Source organism: Chroicocephalus ridibundus, chromosome 13, assembly GCF_963924245.1.
Source record: "Chroicocephalus ridibundus chromosome 13, bChrRid1.1, whole genome shotgun sequence".
NCBI classification, from domain to species: domain Eukaryota; kingdom Metazoa; phylum Chordata; class Aves; order Charadriiformes; family Laridae; genus Chroicocephalus; species Chroicocephalus ridibundus.
This window is the reverse complement of record NC_086296.1, coordinates 11,027,454-11,052,266: the sequence shown is the minus strand read 5'-3', so window position 1 is coordinate 11,052,266 and position 24,813 is coordinate 11,027,454. Positions and strand designations below refer to the sequence as shown.

At 40.2% G+C, this 24,813-nt stretch overlaps 1 protein-coding gene across 6 annotated transcripts in view; it reads right to left on the bottom strand.

Annotated features, from left to right (window-relative positions):
• Positions 1-24,813, bottom strand: part of CABIN1 (calcineurin binding protein 1) — a 123,391-nt gene that overhangs the window by 36,129 nt on the left and 62,449 nt on the right. For all 6 annotated transcript variants that reach the window (XM_063350899.1, XM_063350894.1, XM_063350898.1 and 3 more), the window contains 4 exons: positions 5,433-5,596; positions 3,313-3,409; positions 1,461-2,102; positions 934-1,008 (listed from right to left, as the gene is read on the bottom strand). In XM_063350899.1, the coding sequence (XP_063206969.1) occupies positions 934-1,008; positions 1,461-2,102; positions 3,313-3,409; positions 5,433-5,596 (978 nt within the window). The remainder of the gene's footprint in view (positions 1-933; positions 1,009-1,460; positions 2,103-3,312; positions 3,410-5,432; positions 5,597-24,813) is intronic.

Here is a 24,813-nt window from a genome sequence, read left to right as displayed (position 1 = left end):
AAGCACGATACAGATCACCACTTGTGAAACACTCAAAGACAACTGAAAGTTTCTAAGCTGCACTCTGACAGATTTTTTTCGATTATTTTTAGACAAATACTATTTTAATTACTTTTTGAGCACTAGCAATCGCTAACACAGACTACATTTTCATAGCATAAAACACGCAGAAAGCCCCAAGCGTATTAAAATACGAACTAGGAATATAGATTTTTCTTCAAAATGTATTTTATCTTCCAGACAAAGTCTGTGGAGTAACTGCTTCATTGCGTGCTGGTGGCAAAAATTATGGAAAGTACAAAACTATAAATACTTTGGGGCTTTCAAATGATGGTTTGCTGGCAAAATGAAGGACCACTAAAGACATCATTCATCCAGTTTTCTTCTTGGCTTTGATTTCACATTAAGGACTGATAAATAACCATCTCTTTAAAGCTCTATAACTGTTTGCTGGATAAACCCAGAAACTACAAGCTAAAAACAAAGTGAGTAATATAACAGAGTTAAAATCAGATTCTCAACCATGCAAGTTGAAAGAAAAGATATTTGGTACCTCTGGAGCAAAGTGCAACGTTAGCCAGGGAAGAGCTGATGAGCTTGTTAGCTCTTAAGGATCAGAAAGAAGTAATTACTATCCATGAAATGCTAAGGAATAACGTGGACATTAAGAAATTTCAATTTGAAGATTGTCTGGCATCTCCCCAAAAGCTACTGGGCACGCAAACTGTTCTTCAAGCCTGACATAAACAGTAGCAATGATCCTAACAAAAGGGATGAGCTTCCTACACTAATGTGGCCCCACTTATCTTAGATGATAACAATACAAGGGAAGCAGATATTTCTAATTGCCACAAACACTCAACGACAGACTTGATTGTACACACTAAGTAATAAAAGCTTGTTACAAGCAGCCAGGGACTTCACAGAGCTTACCTGTTTCTGTGCTGATGCTCCCATATGAACCTGGCAAAACTTGACCGCCTGTTCAAGTGCTACTTCTTCATCCACCTGAACACAAAATCACAACTAATGAAGTCGTAATTACTTAGTTCATCTATAAATCCAATTAAATTCAGATGAAACGGGGATGTAGGGCATGGGAGTAAGGGGGAGAAGCAGCACTTCTGTGGCAGAACAGTGACCTTAAGTTATCGAGAAGTATATATTCAAAGATACACAACTCTCTCAATTCAAACTAACATTTACCATGAACAAATCCCGCCTAATTGGCATTATAGTTCTTAACTGATTTCAGAAATTTAGTTCCAAAACATGAAGGGTCCTACTCCCCCCCCCCCTCAGTGGTCTTGTCAAGAAAGTGGTTCTTTGGGAGACATTTATCTCCCCAGCTTTTGAACAGGAATAGGGACATTTCTATACTGCTTGGTTTGGCAATTATTGTTACTCTATAATCACGTCTGAGGTCACATAGAGAAATTATAATTAATGATTAATTTTACCTGTTTAATCAGCATGTATGTTTCAGACATGATCTTCTCTATTTTACCCAGGTCATAGGCCATGACTTTCTGACCTTGCTGCCACACTCGATAAGCATCAAGCAGAAGTGTTTTCCCAGACTCCACATCCTCAAGTAATTTCCTCTTTCTGCTTGATCTCTGGACAGGTTCTTCTATAGATACTGCTTGAACTATTCCTTTAGCTGCCTGCTGCTGATGTTTTGAGCTGATACTTAGCTCTTCCAAAGAAAGTTCAGGAGTCCGGCTCTCTGGAGCTCTCTCCTTTGAGTTCCTCCCAGACTGAAGACGGTCTGGCTCACTGCGTTTACATGAAGAATCAATTTTTTCAGGGTCATTGGAATATCCATCAAGATCCATAGGCTCAACTGAGCCAGGCCTAGGGAGTTCTTTAATTTCCTTGTCATTCTTGTCCTCTTGTTCCAATATGTCCATAGCATTGGGAATTTGTCCCTGGGTCACTTCCTTTACTCCATTTTCAGTACCATGTACCACTCCATCTGATAAAACCGGCTTTTTGGGAAGGACATCTTTCCCCTCTTCAGCACTAGTTTTATTAGAGACGTCTGTTGTCATCCTTCCTGAAGCAAGGTTAGAAGACTTGGAACTCTGATCTTCTGAAACCTTAATAAAAGAAGTTATTCTTCTGTGTTATTATTGAAATCAGAAACCATTTGAGCACAGCTGTGACTACCATGAATATTGACAATGAGTCGATACCTTTACATTACTACCTCTGCTGAAGAAAATGTATTTATTTCATGTTCATTCTTGTTTGTTCCTGAATATTAATTAAACCAAGCCACAAGTCTTACAATTAAAGTATTTTAATCAGTGAAAACACCACAGAGAAATCAACAGCACAGGCTGAACCAAAGCTGCAATGTTAATTTTTTTTCCCCCGCTACTTCAGTCTATACTATGGGATCCAACTAAATGACACCCAAGGTTTTAATAGCACAAAATTCTCTTCTAATGTATTGAAATCAAAACTGAAGACCAACCTCAAATTTAAGAACCTTCCCTTTGGTTCCTCTTACATAACTTCTTGTTAGTATATCAAGAAATATGCTAAAATCCCTATAGTATTTTAATTTTTGCACCATTACTTTGGTGACAGTCCAAAGGTAGAAAATCTCAGTACACCATCTCGCCTTTCAAAAATCGACAATGATACAATTCTTCCATCTGGATTTATGAACAAACTATGTCATACACATAGTTCCAGTGTTCTTAAGGATGTTTTAATTTAATTTGCTAAGCTTATACTCTGTTAACTTGAAAAACCTTAGGAATAAGTTCTTCCTTGAATGTGTTTACCAAATAAGCTTCCAATTTCCAGTTATCTTAACCTCGAAACTGATTAGTCTCTAAATGACTTTTAAATATTAAATAAAAATTACAATTAAATGTAACAGCAGGTGTGATGCTGTCAAGGACTAGCTGTTAAAAATGGCTAGGCATGTAATACCTAGTTGTCTGATTTTGTTTTGCAAGAGGAATTTTAGTTCATTTCAAAAGGAAATTTCCAACAGATCCCACCCAAAAATGTAGCTGTTCTTATACTCCACGTAATGACCATCATTTAAAATTTAAGGGACTTAAATTAGACTTACTACAATCCATTCTCAACAACTCTGTTACTGGATTTCAAAAACGAAAAACAACAATGCTGGAAGAAAGTTTTCTGTGTAGTTGCATATAAACAAAAGGTATTAGAACAAAGTGATAATAATGCAACCTTTCAGTCTAAGGAAATCTAAGGAATGAGTAAACTGAACCTAGAAAAATCTAATTACTAAATCAACGACCATTAAATGCGCTGCTGCCTTACCTGCGTCAGATCGTTGAGAGTGTCCTCCAACACTTTCACTGTAAGCACAAATGCTTGTTGGGCCAGAACTTGGCGATCTGCATCACGCAAGTACTTCCTGTGCCACAGTGAGATAACAGAAATTAAGCTAACTGCCAAAAGTTTACAGCACTTTAAAAGCAAGCACCAGGACATTAAAAAAACCAACACGGCAACAACAAACCCCACATCCAACACAACAATTTTAAAACAAGTTAGAAGAAACCAAAACATACACAGTTGCATATTGAAATATAACACTTTCACTGTGTTTCCCTCCCCTCCCCACAATCATCAAAGATGACGTGCATGAAGCAAAAGACAGCACTATCTACAAACAGAGGGAAGAGGAAAATGAAAAAACCACAAAACTCCAAAACAAAACAAAAGCCAAATACAGAGCAAAATGGAGAACCAGAACTGGAGTTTTGATATATCAAGCTTTCTGTGACCCTCAAATACCAGTTTTTTATTCAAACCTTTTCTTGAAAAAAAAAAAAAATTAGTCACACAAAGCTATCTTGAACCGTCAGGTGTTTTCCATGTTCTGGATAAACCGTGCATGCGAGATTAAGGACATCAGCAAATCCTTTCTCGTTGGTCATATCAATTGCCTTTGAATCTAGGTTTTTTAGATCTAAAACACTGTTGGGATAATAACCTTTTTGCTATTTAGTATTATAAAAAAAATAATATTATATGTGTAAAGCTTATTGACTCTATAGCTTCATTTAATTTACTAGAGCATTGTAACTTCAGTGTATTCTGACATAATGCTTTAGTCCACTTTCAAGGAAAACAGCTTCAGCCATCAACTCCACCTAACTGAGTTTGATGGAAAACTGAATTTCTACTTCAGAATTGGCTGGTTTTAATGAGAGGGCTAAAAATCACATAAATAATTTTGAAAGGTATTATTTTCAGTCAAAAAGCCAACATTTTTAATACACATATTTTCTCTCTACAGTATTACAATAAATTGGTAATTTTATGGTTTGCTTCACAGAAAAAAAAAAAAAACCTGACTCCTCATCAGTTCAGTAATAACTAAAGTTTGGTGGAAAATGCCCTATTTTTAAAAATAGGGTTGTTACAGGCATATACCAGACACACCCAGAATATTTGCATTTGTAAGTTCCTGTAATGACTGCAGTTCACCATGGCTGGCACTGACTGATCCAACATGTCAAATTACTTGTTTGTTAAATTCAGTCTAGACTTATAAATAACATAATATTTTTAGTACAACTGTGGGCTTGCTTAGGACAGAATTTAAACCTTCTATGGTCCAGTACTTCTGATATGCTAAAAGTCAAAGTATTTTTGGCTTGAAGTTTGCTGAACATGTGGTGACATATTCCCAGACATATTACGATCTACGCAAATTCACATTCACTCACACTCAAAAACACATGAAGAAACCTTCAATGCCTCCAATTTATTGCCATCACTCATTCAGTTCAATTTCTTAAGCATTTGCCAGAGACTAACTTCAACATTTACCACTCAGCAAGCTACTAGTATTCTACTTCAATCACTTCAAAGTTTTCCTTAGATGTTTATTTTGGTCTTCCCATTGATATGAGTCTGTATATAGCTCACATTAAATGGCTTCTTTTTTCTTAAATACGGCTAATGCAATTAAAATTAGATCACCTCTAAATAGGATAAGCTTTTTAAATAGCATCAGCTGCCAATAGGCACATAACCATTGTTCAGGATTACAGGAAGGCAGGATGCCTGGGCTGTGACCTCCCTCGCTGGACATCGCTCTTACGCAAGAGGCCAACAGAGGGGTGCAGAAGTCACAGTGCTCTGTTCCACCAGCGAATCCCTCCACATGACAGAAAACCTCTGCGAGCCTGTTAAGGCAGCTGCGCTGTGGCTGCTCCAAGCTTCAAGAGAAATGCAGAGAAATTCCAGACTCTATTATGGAATTGTAATCCTGAGAAAAATTAACCATCATTCCACTATATTCCCAAGAAAATCTGTTAAAAGACTTGTTTCCTAAACTAAGAATGACTTTAAATAAAATAGTTACGCAGTGAACAAAATATATTTAAAGCTTTACAAAGTAATGGATTAAAATAAATATATCATACTTTCCCTGATCAGGGGTCCTCTGTAGCATAGACGAGACTTTGAGCAAGGTGTTGTAATCCTTTAGTTGTGACAACACATTTAGCAGTAAGACAATAGAGCGGTTCATATGAGATGCAAAACTGCCCGGGCGGTCGATCTCATCCACGGGGATGCGCCAGATTCCCTGCAGAGAAAGGAAAAGAGGAAACCCATAAAGAAGGACACAACTGAAAAGGACAGAAATCTTAAAATATGGATCGGATTCTGCAGCACGTTGAATTTCACTAAGGGTTAGGGGAATAATGATCAAACAAATGCTGCAGTCCTTCAGACAGGGAGATCTGGATTTAAAGTCAACCAATTTCTGCCAGTAGCAAAAGAGGGAGGCTTGCAGAAGCCACAGCACACCTTCTAAATACGCTTCTGAACTATTCCCAGAAAAAAAACCACAAGCAAAGCCTAAATTATATTGTGCATTTTTCTTAAATGTCTGTGAACTTGCCCTCCTAAGCCAAAGCTCAACTACCATAAAAAACAAGGAGTAACCTAAAATAAGTTTTCCTGGCCTTAAAGCTGCTACTCTTGTGCAGTCACAGCAAGTTTCTATCTTCAAATAATCTTTTATTGAACATCTTAGAACTTGGTTACTGCCTTGATATCATCAGTGTTCACATGGCACTAACCAGTCTGATAGGAAGAATCACTTTCCTCAGCAGTATCCATTTTCCAGGGGCAGATTCAAAGTACTTGTGCATAGATCCTGAGCCTTCTAATTAAATTTCTGGGACAAGGCAATCTTTGGGGACCAAGGCTGGAGACTGATAGAAAATATAATTTCATTACAGTTACTCAGCTCAGATTTTGCAATGCCTAATGAATCCAAGTAGAATTTTTTTCAGGTTCTTAACGTGGATGCTGTCAACACATTAGTCAATCATATTTGAAAAAACGCAATGCAAATGTTACTATGCTTGCACATTAATATGTAACTTACACAATGACCATTCACAAAAACTGCTGTTACATCAGTGCAAACCCTTTGCGCTTTATTCAGTCCTGAAACTTTTCCTGCAGCAGCTCTTTAAGATGAAAATCCTCTGGTCCTGTATACCATTTTGTGACAATGCAGGAAAGAATAGTCTCATTGACAGAAGTACCTGACTGAAAATGAATTTCGCTTTCCAAAACTGTTCAGAGAGCAGGATATACAAACATTTACTCTTTTATCCTTGTTTAAAGGTCTTGCTTCGCTATTTTTAGCTTTACTTTCAGTGTGAGTAAAATCCTTCAGAACTTAACACAAGGTGGAGGCAAACGAAATTATTACTGCAATCATAAATGACATTTGGCCACAAAAGAAGCAGATATGTAACCGGCCTGTCTACAAAAGACCCTCCCCCTGCATATCTTCAGAGTATCTGCAGTTCTACTCCACAGGATGTATAGGAACTTGTGAAAAAACAACACACAAATACCAGTGTTTTTAAATAGGAAACAACGACTTCAACTAGATACAACGCACAGACTGTACTGCCAAATTCTCTTACTCTTGCTTTTCCTCATGCTCTCTGCTCTTACTCCCTAGTGATCACAAAGAAAGACATTGTTCCTCTTGCTTCCTGAAGCTTTCTTTCGAACTTTTTTTTGTAGCTTCCCTTTTCCAGGAAGTACCTAAAACTGTACCACAACTGACCCCTGAGGCACAACTGTTGCCTCCTCCTATCCCCAACTACCAACGTCCACAAGCACCTTCTGCAGCTCGGTGGCAAGCTCTTATCTGCTCATGCAGCTCAGTGGCTCTCAAGCACATACAGATCTTGTAGGTAACGGTTCCATAACACAGCTCATCCTTTATTTAAATAGAGAAGCTTTTTCTTCACCCAAAGTATACAGTGATTTTCCTTTCATGCTACAGATGAAACATACACATTCTGAAGCTGGTATTTTTTGCTTCTCTGCACATACGTAAACTGGGTTGCTGCCAAATCTAAAAAGAACTGAATGCCTCATAATGGCACTACATTGCAACAACCTACTTAGCCAATTTAACTATACAAAACAATTTATGCTCAACTTAGATGCATACTGTAGGAATGGAAGACAGCCAATGTGTAGGTTCCTGGTCTTTTTCAGCGTTATCTCATCCTTCATTTGAGTTATGCAGATCACTTGGAGGGAGCTGTTGGATACCGTACCTGGAGTCAGTTGAAAATAATTTGCAGCTCCTTCTCACATGTCCTTTTTTTTTAATGCTACCCTGGAAATCACAATAATGCAGTAAAACTATTTGCAATGAGCAGATATGCTAATTGCAGCTAGAAAGCCATGAAAGTGACAGAGTCCATCTGACAGAAACAAATTTGCATATTTTGGGGAATGTTCCTCTTTTGTCTTTTACAACGGAACACATTGGAAGAGCTTAAACTACAACTCACGTTATAGGTGTTTAAGTTTACTTTATCGCTGGAATTACAAAAGAAGGTCTCATTTTAAAAGGCAAGTCACTGACTTGTCGTGTGTCGACTTGCAGTTTTACAAATGCAGAACAGCGATAAATAAGATTACTGTCCTATGTACACACCTGCCTGTTTCGCATGCAGCCTCAAGTCAAAGGCAGAAAGAAACCTGCCACAAGGAGTCAGAACAACCTTCATTCTACCCACTGTGATTTTATTAAGCAATATGCAAAACACTGATATTAAAGTGAGTTTATCAGAATATATTTAATGAGTGATGTTGAATTCTTCTTAAGACTGCAATTTGAGTCAGAGACTAAAGAAAGTCTCATTCAAACCTCTCCCAAAGAGAAGTTTAACTAAGCCCATCAGGCATGAATTTTTCCTTCCTAAGTGTCAATAACCTTCCGAAAGAATATTTGTGAATTCTGATCATGTACTGCAATTTATTTATTTTTTTTTTAAATAGCCTAGCAGTCAGCTTTTTAAGCAAAACTTAAGAAAGATACAAATGTAAAGCTTGTCACGAAATGGCTGGGGAGGAGACTGGAAAACATTATTCAGTTTGACTAATATTAAGGCTTTCATATCATCATTTGAAAATTCAGATTTGTTAGCAAAGTACCTCCCTTGGAAGTACACACACAGAGGAGTGCAGATCCTTGTGACAAATATCTGCAGTTCTTTGAAAGGTTTTGTCACTGATCATCACCACTCGGGCCACCCGACAAAATGCCTCCGGCTCGGGCTACCAGAAGGATTTCAAGTCCAATGCACCGCTTTTGTTTACTGGCCACCGTTCCACAGCTGAAAGGTTCTCCTCCCTCCTGCCACAGCCAGCAAAGCTGTTTACACAAAACCAGAGGAAGCAGTGAGACGCTTCCAACAATTCCAAAATGCCTCTCAAGATCCAAAACATGAAGCTGCTCTCCATGCCTTCCTGGCTAAACAAACACCCTGTAAGAGCTGGCGGCGGGGGAATCAAGCCTGATACGCACTGCTAGAAAAAATAAATCTGGAAGTACAAGAAAATTCTGTGCATAACTTCATATTGAATTTTACATTAAATACGAAACTGAATAATGAATTCAGTATATCATATTCCTGGTGACACTTTAAAAATCTTTTTCAGCTTGAAACTTGCTGCACAACCTTCCCTTGCAGAAGAGCTGAAGGCTCAGGGAGGAGGGCAAGAAGAGGACCACCCTGCACACGGCTTTGGGAGCACATGCTACAGCAATAGTGGATACTTTCTAGTTCAGTCACCGAAAATAGAAAGGAAGGAAGTACTTATTATTCCTCCATGCTGCTTACTCCAGAACTTTACAGGAGGGGATTCCCTAGGGTTTAGGAATGCCTCTCTGAGGAGGAAAGGCTGACAGTTCTCAACAAAACCCAAACTTCTCTGGGGATGGCTGCTGCTGACGCTGCAGAGCTTTGGAGTAAGCCATTTTCTAAGCAGAGATCAACTCTCTCAGTGCTCCATGATTCCTCTTCTTAACGAAATGGAGAAATGCTAGTCATACTTCAGATGATCCGATTCACATATAAAAAGCAAACACATAAAACAACTACTGCTACAAATAAAGATCTCCAATTAGTTATGACGCAATTCCCGTTTTTTTCTTTTTTTCCAAGGGTCCCAGAAGTGCTGCACCACATACAAACTCAATTCTGCTGCCGCCTTCAAGTGACCAAAGCAAAAACAAACACTTCTTCAACCGGTAGTTGTCAATCTCAGTAATGTCATATTAAGACAGTCCTATTTACTAAAAACAAATCTAATTTAAATATTATTTAAAGATTGTTATAAAATGAGACAAAAAAAAATCAACTAATAAAGTGGTGGGGAGAAGACACCGATTAATAATGGAAAAACCTACACAATATTTTAAGAGCAGAAGCTGAACTGAACACAATTGCATAATCTCTGGAAAGCTCACATTTCCCTAAAAACTTTCATTTTTTTAAGTCTACGTTTTAATACAGAGTTAAGCACAACATACAGAAGTCCTACTAGCTTTATTCATGTCCTCTCTTCACAGTTATCTAGGTCAACATAAGATCTTGCACTGGGGGACTGAAAGGGAAAGGAATATGGTTCAAGCTGAATAGTTTCAACATATAGGATTCAAAAATCTCACTCTTTTCAGATAAAAAAGTACAGCATGGAGCCTTGAACTTCCCTACTCCTCTCTTTAAGCATTGCTCTATTTTGTGTTCAACTTGGCGTGTGTTTGCACGGCTCGCGACTTCCTGCTGAGTGTAACCATTAAAACTGCTGCCCCCTCCCCGACTTAGCAAATTAGTAAATCACCTCTTCTCATCCAGTGCTCCCGTATCTCTTATTGTTTCACTCTGTCACCTGATTTTAGCTTTTCTTCTTTTCTACTGATAATTCTATTATTTTTCTTCGTCAATTCTTCATTTCATCCACACTGCTGCTCAGTATGCAGTGGAATAATTCCACCTCAGTGAACAGGAATGCGAGTGGGTACAAAAGAATTAAGAAATGAAAGCAGCTATATACAGAATATTGAAGTTATTAGCTGCAGGGACTTGTGTCATCAAGGAAAAGAAAAGGCAGCCCCTGCTTTCTGTAAGTAACCTAGCCAACTTCAGAAAAGTCTTACAAACTTTTTCAGAGTATTTAAGCAGCACTCCTCTTGTCTGCTGTTACTCTTGTTCACGTTGTATAGTAACAGAAGATCAAAAACAGTATGCTAACATAAGTTACATTTTATCAGCCTGGAAAAGGAAACAGAAATAAGGCAAAACTGCAGCAACTTCCTTTTAGTAACTCGTAACCAAGCAGGATTACAATTCCTCGACTACAAGGTAAATATTGTCTATTTCAGTTTTTTTCTTCTTTTTTAAATGCACACACTCTTAGAAGTGAATGAACAGTATGTCTGCTTTCTGGAAGGACTGTGGAATTCTGCAGCACTATTTTAGCAAGCAAGCAGCATGCAAAATATTGACAAATGAAAATGCTCCACATGGTCCAATTACCATACGCTGATAAAGAAATATAATGGACAATTTTCAACTCTTATTTGTCTTTCAAAACACAAAATATTTTCAGAGTCTTAAATTTCAGATTTTTCAACTTCTAGAACCATCATTTTACAGTTGATTTGACATTAAATTGGTTTTAACGCTATGAAAAGAACACCGAAGCCATACCCACTTGGAGAGACGACTACGTGTGAGCGTGAGTCAGGGACACACACACACACGAGGCAGGGAAAGGGAGTCATTTCCTCGCTGCATAAGCAATTATATAAAACCAGAAATGCCTTGTTAAGATAATGAGTTGCAAGTTCAGGTGAAATTAGCGAAACAGAAACTGAGGTCTAAGGATAGCTTTTGCAAAACATTGGGTTTGGCCATTTGCCAGGCAGAATCTAGAAGGTTTTGTTCACCCTGTCAGGAGGCTTGAGGAGGTTTTACTGAGACGGTTCCCATGTACCATGTGATCTCACATTGATGTCAACAGAAAGTCACATCGTCACTTTTTAAAGGGAAATAGCTAACTAGATTATAACAAAACAAAATAAAGAATCCATTGTACTCCATGGCTACAATGGAAAGAAAGGGAGAAGAAAGTGAGAAGGAGCGACAGGCTGCTCTCTTAAAACCTGTTTTGAAGGTGCAATCCTGTTCAAGCAATGACACAGCTGCCTTACCTCCGGAGCTCTGCAACGGTGTGCCTCAGGCAGACATCACCCACTTGAAAATCCAGGAAACGCAGGAGGTGTGTGCATAATACATCATCCCCTGGATGAAGACAACTGCTCCCTGCACTACTTTGCCAGGTTAACACCAACAGCACTGGTGGAGTATCCTTCCCCAGAGTACTCTAAGAAACAATCTTTAGATTCCCTCTTGCCTAGCTCCTCATTTCTCTACTCTGCAAATCTGGGGTGCTAAAGCAAAGGTGGATTTGAAGATATAGCTGTGGAAACCCCTTTTTTTTTTTTCCTGTTACCAACATGAAAAAAGGTTCCCTTTTGAACAGATAGATAACTCCTTAAGCAGGAAGGTCAGCTATTGATAAAAAGACTTTATTGTCTTTCCTCCGGAAATTGCTGCCTTTTACCAGCTGTATTTTAGGAAAGAGAGAAAAAGGGATTGGTTAGGAAAGGAATTAAATTATCAGCAGTAAGTTTCATTCACTGTGTCTTGCAGCCAATCTGGGGTTTAAAAAGGAGAGAAACAGGTTTGCCGAAGCAATGCAGAAGGGAAGTCATCAGAGATTTAGTCAGGCATTCTATCTACTCAAAAGAAAACTCCAAGAAAGGTGTCCGCTCACCTGTGCTGGAATTTCTGATTATGCCTTTGTTACTTCAGTATCTTTTTTTGGGGTACATTTTGGTTTATGTCCTGTCCCTGTCTGAAAGAGCCTGGAATCCTCTCTGGAAGGATATAAAGCACAGAAATCCAAAGAATACAGAATGCTTCTAGATCTTCTATTAAGCAAATAACTTTATGCAGAAACCTAATGAGAGAATATGAAACCCTCGACAGGAAAACTCTCTACCAGGATTTCGCATTTCTTTAGGCATTCTCAGGGGCTAGACGCAGGAAGATTACCACCAAAATAAACGGTTAGGAAGTGACAGGGGTTCTGGTGTTGACTAACAGACAGCCTTTCGTTGTTTTAAGAGGATTTTTCTGCTTAGATCTTTTTTGCATATCTGCTACAAGCAGACTGCCTGGCATCAGATGCAAATGGTACTCAAAGCTAATCAAACAACCTTGGTACAGTCCATCCATCTGCCTGGAAGTGTGCAGGCTACTGCATAAGCCCCTTGCAGAAAACAGCAAAGTCTCATTTTTCAACAACATGCAGGATTCATTTAATCTAAGTCCACATGTTTAAGATATAGACACGCACATTTAATGATATTACCTAGGAACCTTTCACACAGAGAAAAAGGCACTTAGGGGTTGTGGCTCACCTGAACTACTATAGGCTCCACCTTAGGATGTGATGAGCTACATGCTAGAAACGACTACCTCCCCTGAACACAAAGGATGACGTGTAAGTCATAAAAGATGACAAACATTAGGGGAGATAACTGCCAACTGGCAAGTCTGCAGGCAGTCCTGGTCTCTATCAGTAGGATGCCAAGGTTGAGCCCCACTATTCATTCTCATTCCTAAAGGAGGGGTTGCAGGACCAGAAAGAGAACTGGGGCTAACACAAAGCTGGGAGAAGCCATCGGTTCCCAGAGAAGGGTAAGTTTCAGGATTGTGAGATTTTTTTTACCTAGACCTCTACATTTCTGTTGCTAGAGTGACTGTCCCCATCTTCCCAGAGGTTCCAAAGTAAACAGATAGTAGCATACGTGAACTTTAACTGGTATTAGATTGTACTTGGCACAGGGAAAGTTACCTCAGCCTAATTTTAAGAAAATCGAAAAATGCTTCAGAACACAGAACTATCAGCTATCTTTTTTGCCTACACCCAGTAACACCCAAAAATAGTGAACCTGGCACAGTGTATTACTAATGCTATTGTGACAACCCTCCTGCCTTCAATGAATACAAGAGTTGTACATCATAGCAAAGCCTAGGTATGAAGAAGAGAGATTAGAAACACCTAGCAATCTAATGCAGGGACAGAAGAGTTAAAGTCTGAAGATAAGTCTCAAATGTCTCACTCTCCAAAAGGTAGCCTTTCCACTCCTCTGGGAATAACAACAGGCCAATGCTTAAATGAAGAGTAAGTTAAACATACGACAGATGTTCAAAAGGATATGCAGAATGACCAAATGGGCCAAGGCAGCTGCTACAACAAAAGATGACAGATTTTTCACAAGAAGATCAGCTAATTGTCAAGTTGAGTGGATGAGTGCAGCAAAGGAAAAATGCTAAATCTTACCTACTTGCCTTATGGGTACCTAAAGCTGTCTATCTCCAAACAGCTTTCACTGATTCACCTCCATCATCTAGTACAGTATACATGATACTAGAAAGAAAAGGAAAACAAGAACTTTGTACTATTAAGAGGTATGCTAATTATTGAAATTCGGAACATTGTTCATGTAGAATTATAAGTTGTTCGGAGATTCTTCATGCTGAAGAACTGTAGTAAGGATCTCATAGTACAGGATCCCACCTTTTACTATTTCACTAGGCTTGAAGGATTTCACAGGATTTGAAGAAACACATTTTCACCTACTTTGTATATACAAGTTCTACACGTAACTTACTGATTACCCAATACATAAAGTATAAGTGATTATCCTTTTAACAGCAACACAGTCTCCACATACAAGATTCAGCTGATTTTGAGTATTTTAAACTAGGCTGTCAGAGAGCTAGTAAGTTATTTTACCAAAATATTTTTATGCCAACAAAACCTGCTCTTCAATCCTACATCCCCTACTTTTAAGCAAACAAAATGCTTAACTGCCCACTCCCACCCCACAGCTGACATCCACCATCCCTGCACTGACGGCAGAGTGTCTTTCAGCTTTTAGACTCTCTTCTGCATAATGACACACACACTGAAATATGAAAATGAGAAACCATAAAATCCCAGTGTTTGCAAAATACTTCAGCATATTCATAAAACGATTAGAAAAAGTAACATAATCCACCTGTATGTGTTACAAATATATCGCCAAGTGAGACACAAAATCTCAGAAAATACCAAAAGCTAGAGGGGCTCAGGTTAGATGAGTAGCACGCAGAAAAATGCTATCATTTCATTAAATAATACTGATCAAGCACTCAATGTTCTTTCTTGCCAGCACCAAATCACTGGAGTACATGGCATTAGGAGATCCTGCTGAAAGAAATCTTTGAGCCTGAAGGAATATAAATCAAAAGGTCCAGAGAACCTTCCTACTAGTTACCATCACAGTTTTTGAAAAGAGAAAACTCTCTAAAGCAGTATCACACGGCAGCTCATGAAATACAATCAAGTGATAATCTTTAAAACTACCAGAGAAGAGCCTTCAGCTTAATTTCATCTTGATATAAAATTTCATCTTCATATAAAATTACCTAGAAACCTCCTTTCAGCTAAGACGCATTGTTCAGACACATGAATTTCTCTTATCTCAGAGCACTGCGAGTGATCATGCAGCCACATCATCTAACTCTGGCGAACCACATTTCAAAAGAGTACATTCTTCCTCGGCAACCTGTTGGGCAAAGCTTCTCTCAACTAACCTGGTAAGTATGAAAGAAGTAAGTAGGCTGAAGGGAATGCAACACAAAACCAAACAGATTTGTGTACTGTGTATGCCGCAGCTTGGTCAGGAAAGAGCTATGTCATCATTAGAAGGCAACATATCAATATGTAGTTGTAATGACTACCTCTGGCTGGGTACTGGCAATGTTTCATCAAATTTTCATTAGAGTTGTTATGACCTCAGACTCATGCTTAACAGCTTACGAGACACAGCCTTCAAAATACACATAGGTAGGGGCTTTGCAGCTTACTTAGGAACAAATCTAGATTATGGAAAAAGCTAATAAATTTCATTGAACAGGCTGTGAAGTTATTTACAAAACTGAAGACAGCTGTATACAGGAATGTAATGGAGAACTGTCAATATTTTTAATAGCATGAATATAAACAAGTACTACCAACCAGGATCAAAATATAAAATGCCACACATACCAGGAATGGTACTAAAAAAAATAAAAATATACTCAACTGTTCACTATTAGCCATGAAATTCTAAGAGCCATTTAAGCGACAAGAATGGCATGTTCCATCACCGGCTGGTATTTCGGTATGTGCACACAATCTGGAAGCACGGAGAAATACTTGCATCTTTCATCAACATTGAGAACAAAAGAAATGGAGAGCTGAACTGAACAAAAACTTAAATTCCTCTAGTGTCCTGAGAGAGGTAAAATGACAGCAGGAGCTAGTGTAAAAGCCTTCTAATCTTAAATCAGAATCCTGCAAGATCTGACTAGGCTTCCCTATTCCTTTTCTTTAATGCCAGTTTTATAGAGATATGTGTTTACAAATACACGACTTAGTACGTATTTGAAGGTCACAGTTCTGTCTGAGGTTTCATACTGGCTTAGGAATGACAGAAGTACGAATCCTGGATTTCAAACTGTTTGTCAGCTGAAGCTGAGGGCCGGAAGCAGCTTATTTAAAACCAGTAATAAGAAACAAATACCCCATATTAGCAGTTATGAACCAGAAAAAGACATGTGCAGTGGTAAAAAGGAGTCAAGCCTTGGAGAAGACACACTCCTCTCAAACAACTAAAGCTCTACGTGAGTTTGCACGTTTCATCCTCACCAATTAAGATCTTCAACTTAAATTATTAGGAGCTGACACATAACTCATTTCACTACCTCTTCTCCCCCCACTACTGCAGCGTCCATATAACACTTCCCTTCTCTGTCCAGCAAGTGGAGGCCCTGAACGAGTCCTGACTGCTATAAAAGGCAAAAAAATCTCTTACTGTTATACACCCCATAGCTAACCTCAGAATATCTTTTCTCCTCTGATACAGGAATTCACGCAACAAAAAAGAATTTCATTAACTCTGTTATTCAACTATTTTACCTTTTTGGTTTGGGGGTGGGAATATGCGTTAATACTATGTTGCTTTCAGGGACTCCCAGGGCTTCCTCAGCAATACAGGGTTTACAAACAAATGAGCAAAAGTAATACTTTATCCAATTATAAGAGTTACTGGAAACGTCTAATTCAAGTAGACATTTAGGCAGCAGCCTGCCTAGCACCCCAACTAAACTTGACTGATCTTTGATAACACCAGAGGAACAAGACATTGCAGAGAAGCTAGAATTCAATTACCCTATTTACAGTAACGTAAATCACAGTATACACAGGGGATCTTCAATATTCAAACAGCGGCAATACTATAACAGCTTAATCTAGCACAAGGCATGGCAGTGACTCAGTTAGCTAGGCAGAAGACAGGGTGCAGTCTGCTGGTGTTTGATTTCAGGGATATTGTGAGACAAGAATTATTTGTTTGAGAACAACCAGAGTAATCATTGAGGGGGAGGAGAAGTGAAGAAGGCCTCAACATTTAGAGTATTTCAGACTCCGATTAAAGATGCTAAAAACACACAAAAGTCCTATTATTGAAAACAACCAGAACAATATCTGGATATTCAAGATGTCAACCTGAATACGCTCCAATAAAAAAGACACATCTTGCAGCTCCATGGGTAATAAAAACCTCCACGGCATATGCTTTAGTTCCTAGATCTCCTTCATGCAAAATACCCACAGCACACACAAAAATCTGCCATTGCACAAATAAACACATGCTGCAGTAAATTAAAAAAAGAGAAACATGAAGCTGCCACAGCAAATGCCGCAAACAGCATGTAGCACTTGCTTTATGCACACCACCAGAATTTACTGCAATTAAGACATACGTTCTAAAATTATAAACATGTGACCAGACAAAGCTGACTGGTTTTAACAAACTGCTAATTAAATTGGAATCCTCTTATCCTCTCTCTCTCTTTAGCTGAATGAAGCCGTGACTGCTACAGCATAGTAGCTCATGCAAAATAGATACTGAACAACAGGCTTTTCTGTTAGGTCACCGTTAAGAAGGGGAATCTCCAGCGTGAGCCTGGCTGTCGTAGGCAGAACAGCAGAGTGCACACCAGAGATCACAGCTGGGTTGCTCTGTGCCAGACATGATTTTTACAGACCTACCGTCTCTTTTTTTCTTCTAGACATGAAAGCCTCCCCTTGCAAGCTTTAGGGCTGAACTAAAAACGAGGGTGCTAAATAATTCATCCCACTAAGGGGGTGGAGGAAGGAGACCGAGAAATTCCAAACAATACAGACACAAGAAAACAAAAATCCCTCACCCTTTCGTCCCCCCTTCCAAACTTCTGTCGACTCCTCTGTTTCCCATTGCTCTCGGGATTTTCCTCTGTGCAGCAAAGCAGATCTGTTACAGCCGCTACCCGAAGGCGAAGAGAACTAATCAAGTATTTCCCAACCACGACGGTAAATGTCATCAGAGCACATCTGCCGCCTGGCTGCCAGCTCGGCGCTGTGGGTGAACCCGCGGGCGCCCGAAGCCCGCGCAGCCCGGCCCCGGGGAAGGGATTCCCCGCGGGGAACGACCGGCTCGTGGAAGGGCTTTAACACCCGCGGACAAGGCGGACGGGAAGGGGCGAAGGCTCGCCACACTGAGAAACGCACTGCAATTTAGGGAAGCCAGCAGCTATTTGTGCTTCTGGCGGCAGAGAGAAAGCAAACTTACTACAACATCGCATCTGTCCCTACCGGGGAGGGCCCCGCGCCGCCCCCGCCACAGCGCCCGGCTCCCCCCGGCCCCCCCCCCACCGGGGCATCACCGCGCAGCCCAGCGCCCTGGCTGCGGCCAGCAGCACCGGAGCCTTTTCTCCGTCGAGCGAGAAGCTCGTTCCCCTCCCTCCCGCCGGCCCCGGTCTCCCCCGCTGTGCGCCGGGAGAAGGGGGGGAAGTTTCCCTCCGGCCTCCCCCGCCCGCCCCGCGCGGGGCGGCCTCTTCCCACGGCCGCGGGGCCGCCCCCCGCACTCACCATTACCGGGATGGCTCCGCCGGAGTTCCCCGGCGGCCCGCACCGCCGGAGCGCGCCCGCCCCCGCCCGGTCCCCCCCCCGGTTCGGCTCCGCTCCGCACCGCCCCCGCGCCCCCACCTGACCGGGCGGGCCGGGCCCCGCCGCCCCCGCGCCTCACGCTTCCTCTCGCACCGGAGTTCGCCCGACCGCTGGAAACCGCATACCTTAGATTTCCTGCCGCCGCGGCTATTTATTTATTTTATATTTTTTTTTAATCCTCCTCTTTCTTTGCAACTGGGGGCGGCGTGCAGGGCTGGGGCTGTTTGCTCGCTCTCCTGCCGGAGGACGGTGGTGTTTGACATAGGATGTTGGTCCCAATTATTACCGAGCCTGGCTCAGAGCCATCCCACTTAGGGCAAGCGAGTAAACAGCTGCTCCTGTCGGTTTGCAAGCATTAATAAAAAAAAGAACAAGCGAGTTATCTGCTCCCACCTGTCCGCCAAACCTTCCCAAAATATTCCCTGACCCGGTTTAACCCCGCTGGTGCCGCTTCATCGCCCTTCATTCACCTCACCATCACCAAAGGCCGGTTTGTGACCTATTTTTCTCCAGCGTGGCCAGTTCCCTCCTCTCCCCGCGGTGCTGAGCCGGCGGTGCCCGCCGGGATGCTCAGAGCGGAGGAGAGAGGCAGAGGCCTCCTGCCACCGGCTGCCAGCCGCCCGCCAGCAGCTGCAGCCATGGCTGCTGGTGGCCGTGGGGCCTCTGCCACAGGCAGCCAGGACAGGCGTGTGCTCACCCCCGCACCACGCCACACTACAGCTGAAACACCTTTCACTGAGCAGCAGGACAACCCTTTTACACCCTTTCCTTGTATTTATACTGTCAGAGCATCCCCTCCCCCATCCCTGGGTTTTTTAAACTGATCTCCAGCTTCTGCAATACCAGGGGGTGCTGGTGGCACATTTCTTTCACCACTCCTTTGCCTCCTCTTTCATTTACATCCTTCTCCCTTTCTCAAACTATTTGAAGGGGAAAACAAAGGGCTACCCTTCGCCCATTCCCTCCCCCCATACTTCCCTCTCCATATTTTCGATGCATTCAGGCAATCCCATATGAAAAGACCCAAAACGCGTGCCAGTCCATGGCCAACCTCAGTCCAGCTAATCCTGCCCCACAAACTGTCTGATGCAACTTTCTCAATCTCAGCTTAGCACAGCTAAACTTATCTTCTTTTCCCAGCCACTCATCCGGGCTCCACTCCTGATTACCTTCATCACAAACGTCTCAACGTTTTATCTGTACTTGTTCCTCCTCTCGCTTTTGCAGGCAGCACAATTGCTTTGACTTCCTCCTTGCCTTTCTAAGCATTGCAGGGGCTTGGCTTGGGTTTTACCCTCCTAATTGTTAGGATTATTCTGAAGTGCTCAAAATCTATCCTATTTACTAACACCTCAGGTTTAATAGCCTGCGCCGCAACTGCAATAGTCTCCCCACACGCTATGCAGAAGTCAGTTGCTAAAGTTATCATTCTTTGCCATCATTTCACCCACTTTTTACCCTTCTTTTCATTTCTTCACGTTCCTCTTTTCTTACCACATCAATTTGAGGCTTCTCACACTGAAAGCCCCATATACCTTGCCCCTTCCTACTTATTTGCGTGCTTTATATTTATACATTTATGCTTAACAGCATCTTGAAAAAATGGCTAAAGAATAATTTAGCTATCCTATTTATCTTTTATAAAATTACATTTATCAACAATATCCTATGTTTATCTCTCCCCTTAAAGAGTAAGGGTCAGCTTTTTTTCTTTTAAAGCTAAGATTTCACCATGGGCATCACCACTCTTTAAAATAACCCATGTCTTCAACACCTCATACATCTTGCTACCAAAGGCAAAACCCCATCTATACTGATTAACAATGCAGTTTTGGCACTATTATTTCAAAAATCCATTAACCTTTAATCTTTTGACTGCATATCACGGATTTATGTTTTACATACAGAACTGAAACAAATACTTACTTTCTATGCATTCATGCAATTAGGCTTCTTTCTGACCTGCCCTTTTCCATCTGCTCATTTAGTCACTGTTAACAGCAGAGCTCCAATCTCCTCTATTGCACTGGAGTTTTTCCCTATGTATTGTCATTTATTTATGCAAATTAAGTAGTTGTTGTACCTGGAATTAAATACATTGTAAAATGCTTAAAGTTAATAGCCCAAGGACTGGGTGTTCACTAGATTGGAAATTACGTCATATAAAAGTTCTACACAACTAAATACCTTTAAGCCCTAATTATGGCAATGTAAGGATTTAATTTTCTAATTAATGCCTTTTAGCTATTGCAATGAACAGTCATGGTACCATAAAAAGCAGCAAGAACACACACATCTTTAAATGACAATAAAAGGTAAACAAGAATTATAATACTTAGTTCCTAGATTTCAAATTGCTTTACAGCAGTTTATTTGGTAAAGGTCCATTACCAACTTAAATTAAGGAAAAAAACATGTCTCTTTAGAGTTTAAAAGGATATGGTTTTCACCACAGATTATCTTCGATTCCACCCAGTTCCAAAAGTTTCTTATGTTCTCTCTCCATTAGCATTTTTCTCAATCACCATGACATTTCCCAGGTTTGCCTCACGTATTCCCACACCACACACTACTCAATTGTCTGAACCATCACAAGCAGAATGAATTTTGCACTATTTGCACATGTAGGTGTTTGTAACTTATGGTGCCACTAAGCAAAATTCAAATTTAGCTACCTAAGGTTAAAAAAAATGCAGAGGCTGAGTGAAGTGTTAGTGGCATCCCCTACACCTGTGGGAACCAGAAACATTCTGGATCTCGGAGACAGGTTACAGAGATGCCTTAAATCCTGTACTGTTGTGACAAAAAGTGGTTGAAACTATTTACTTGGTGTTCACAAAAACAGAGTAAATGTTTGTCGCTCATGTCAGAAATAACCTCGAATTATTCGGATGCACACATCAGCACACCTCCAAGCTACAGCTCTGGCTTAGGAAGCTCTGCTCCGCTGCCGCCTGCTCCAGCTGGCTGGTGAAATGGCTGCTGCAGAAGATGGCTGGCACAACTACGCCCGGATTCTTGTTCAGACATAACACTATGTAATAGCAAAAGCCTTTTATTAATCATTTTTACACAGCGCAGTATTTGGGACACTCTCAAGTGTTCTGGCTGATTAGGGGTAAAAGATGATACAGTATTTTCTTAATTACTTAATTACTTGGAGACCCAGTGCAAGTGAGGGCTGTAGGAACAGCTAACATCCACTGCTTTTTAAGCTTAATTTGGGTGATACAAGAATGAAACAATGAGACTCTATGCATTTTGGCAAGGAAGAATGGATGGGAAAAAGACTGACCGAGCAATTACAGGGAACTTGAAACATGCCCAGAGTCAACAAGATGACCTAACATTTGTCCTTTTAAAAATAAATACTCATAATGAACACTTTCAGTTCAGCAAACCATCTCTGAGAAAGAAGAGCAGTTATCCTAGGTGCAACTGTGAATTCTCAAAGACCGTGTCTTATACTTGCCTTTTAGTTATTTTTGATGGGAAAGGAGGAGGGAAAAAGCACTATTCCACACCATTTAAAAGTGGCAAGTTTATATTTCACTGTGTGTTTCCTTCTTTAAGAGTCTCATTTCATCAAGTGCTTTCTTTTTTGGTTTTTTTTTTTTTTTCTTAAATCTTTTGTATCTTTAAATCAGTAACAACCAAATAAGTTTGAGGAATGCCAGCCAGAATCACCTATGCGATGTGAGCTCTAGGACATGCTCTCCAATGTCACAATAGTAGAAGCCAGATGGAAATGTTTTTACATTTCTAAGCATTTTTAACTTTTGCACACTGGGATTTCTCGATGAAATGTTCTGGGGTGAATAACGAATATTAAAAAAGATTCCAGACCTCTCTGCGCTGTCGAGATAAGGGTGCTAGCTTTCCTTGCAAACACGGCATATGAGTTTGTTAAGGTCAATATATTTGAAATTCTGTTCCACTTTCAAATTATTTTCTTCAGTTCAGGATACGCATTGTAAATCCTAGCATGAACTCTATTTCCACTTAGGAAGAGTAGATTTCATCTTCTGTTTTTAAGGAAGTAGAACCTTGTTTTCACTTCCAGATGGCATTTTTTTTTCTTGTAGAGATAAAAGTAATCTCAAGTTTCCAGAGCAATGGAAGTCCTACAGGAACTAGAAAGTATTCTTCCTTCAGCAGCAGTATTTGCTTCCTTTAACTCAGATATTTTTAATTTTCTTGCAAACAGTCAGACAACAATAGTGACCAGATCAGCATATTTGCCTAGAAAACCCAGTCTAATCCCGAATAGTAAATTTTGTGGTCTTATGTAAGTATTTTCCAGAGGAATTTCTCTTCTGCATCACTGCTGAAACTACTGCAAGGAGACCACTAATGCTGAGCAGCAGAAGTGGCTGCTGCCACCAAAACCAACAACAAACCTGCACTAAACCCACACAGTGGGCAGTAGGTAACAAAAAGATAGAGGTTAAGGAAAACAAAGAGGAGGGAGGGGAGAAAAATATATTTCACATTTCATATGTTCACCAATTTTATTATCTGAAGATGATATCCTATTTATATACAGGTTTATATTTCTTGTTTATTGAGAGGTAATTTTATTCCCTTTGAATTTCAAAGAGAAACAAATCAGCAAGTGCCAAATCTGGACCTTCAGAGGATTTGCATCTTTTCAAAACCTGCCTCACTTCAGTATTCAATGAGTAAGGGTAATTCATTCCTTTCTGACACTATTTTACTTAAAAACCACAACTTTCATTGTGAAAGAGTATTAACCAATCCAATACCATTTTATACCTGACTTACTCCTCCTTAAACCAGGAATTTCTATGGATAAAGCTATTATTTTGGGAATTTCATATGGACCATATGCTGCCTTTGTCTAGAGACAAACAAATGTAAAATAATACCTAATTATTTGTTCACACACTACATTTAAACTGCTGTTCTTAAAAGGGCAAATGGAAGAAGAAAATAAATGCAAATGGAAAAACAGGAGAGGAATATGTCAAAAGGTAGCAACAGGAGTAAGAGAAACTGAAAGGAGAGTTGGAACAGAAATCTGTGGTATATCATCTTGCTGTCTTCACCTTGCTGCCCACATGCTTAAAAGACTTCAGATTCAGACTCAGCTCCTGGTGGGCCTTTCATTTTGTCAGCTTCAGTCTGCCGCTGGAGACAGCTCTCAGACGGAAGTTTTCAGGAAGAAAGACACTTTGCTTTGCTTTACCTTATCGATTTGAGAACATAGAGAGGCAGGAAATTTTATTCTGGCTCAATTATTCACAAAAAGCAAGCAGAGACTTGTCAGATTTTGAAGGGAGAAAAGTGACATATTGAAAAGACAGTGACAAAATAACCCAGAAAATAGGCCTACATATGAATGGTTTACCTGCCTACACTGTCACACTAACGCCGTGCCCAGAATACACCGTCTATGATTTCTAGCAAAGATTTCAGGAAGAGAGCAATACTCACTGATTACTAATTTACAAAAAAGCAACCCACCCTTCTGCTTAAAATTATTCTCCCCTTTTCCCCTGCACTTTGGCAGCAGGGTCACATCAACTGATTTCTAAATCCTGGCTGAGAACCCTCTGGGTATGAAATGTGTAAGGCAGTTAAGTCCTGTCTGTCTATCTGTTTTTTACCTCCTTTCTTCCCTAATCCAAATCTTTTTGCTCTCTTAAGTGCCTGGGTGCCAGGTGGCACAAGCTGAAATCCTAACTTTTATGACGTGGTAGTTGGTATTTCTGAATTTCAGCATGGGAACTGACCTAAAATTTCTGGTCCAGATACTGATGGTCTCCAAAGTAGTCAAGACTTTTTTTGTAAATTTCTTCACTTGAAATTCTGTAATGCAATGTAGCATTACAGAGTACCCGAGCACGTTTTCTGATCAAGAGCCATTAAACTTTCTCCAGTTCAAACACACTCGCTGCGCAGTCCCTCATCAGTGAAGTACAGCAAATGCATCTTGAAGCTAATTTCCACTATTTTCTTGTGACTGGAAATAGCAGCAACGTACTTCTACAAGATATTTGAATAAACTAACAATATACTTGAAGAAAGTGCATTAGTATCTAATTGTGCTACTATCTTCTCACCAAAGACTGAGTTTTGGAATTCAGTCAGTCTCAGGAGTAGCACGAAGTCCTCTAGCCAGTTAACTACTGTTAAAGATAACATTTCTTTCCTATTAAGGTTAGTTTTATTGCCTAATATATTTTAAAATAATAGTTCTTTCATTTTTTTCCTGTCTTAAAATGTCTTTCGTCTTCAACCTTAGAACTGTTCTTTCTCCTAAAATACACATAAATGCACACACTTGCACGCTCAAAA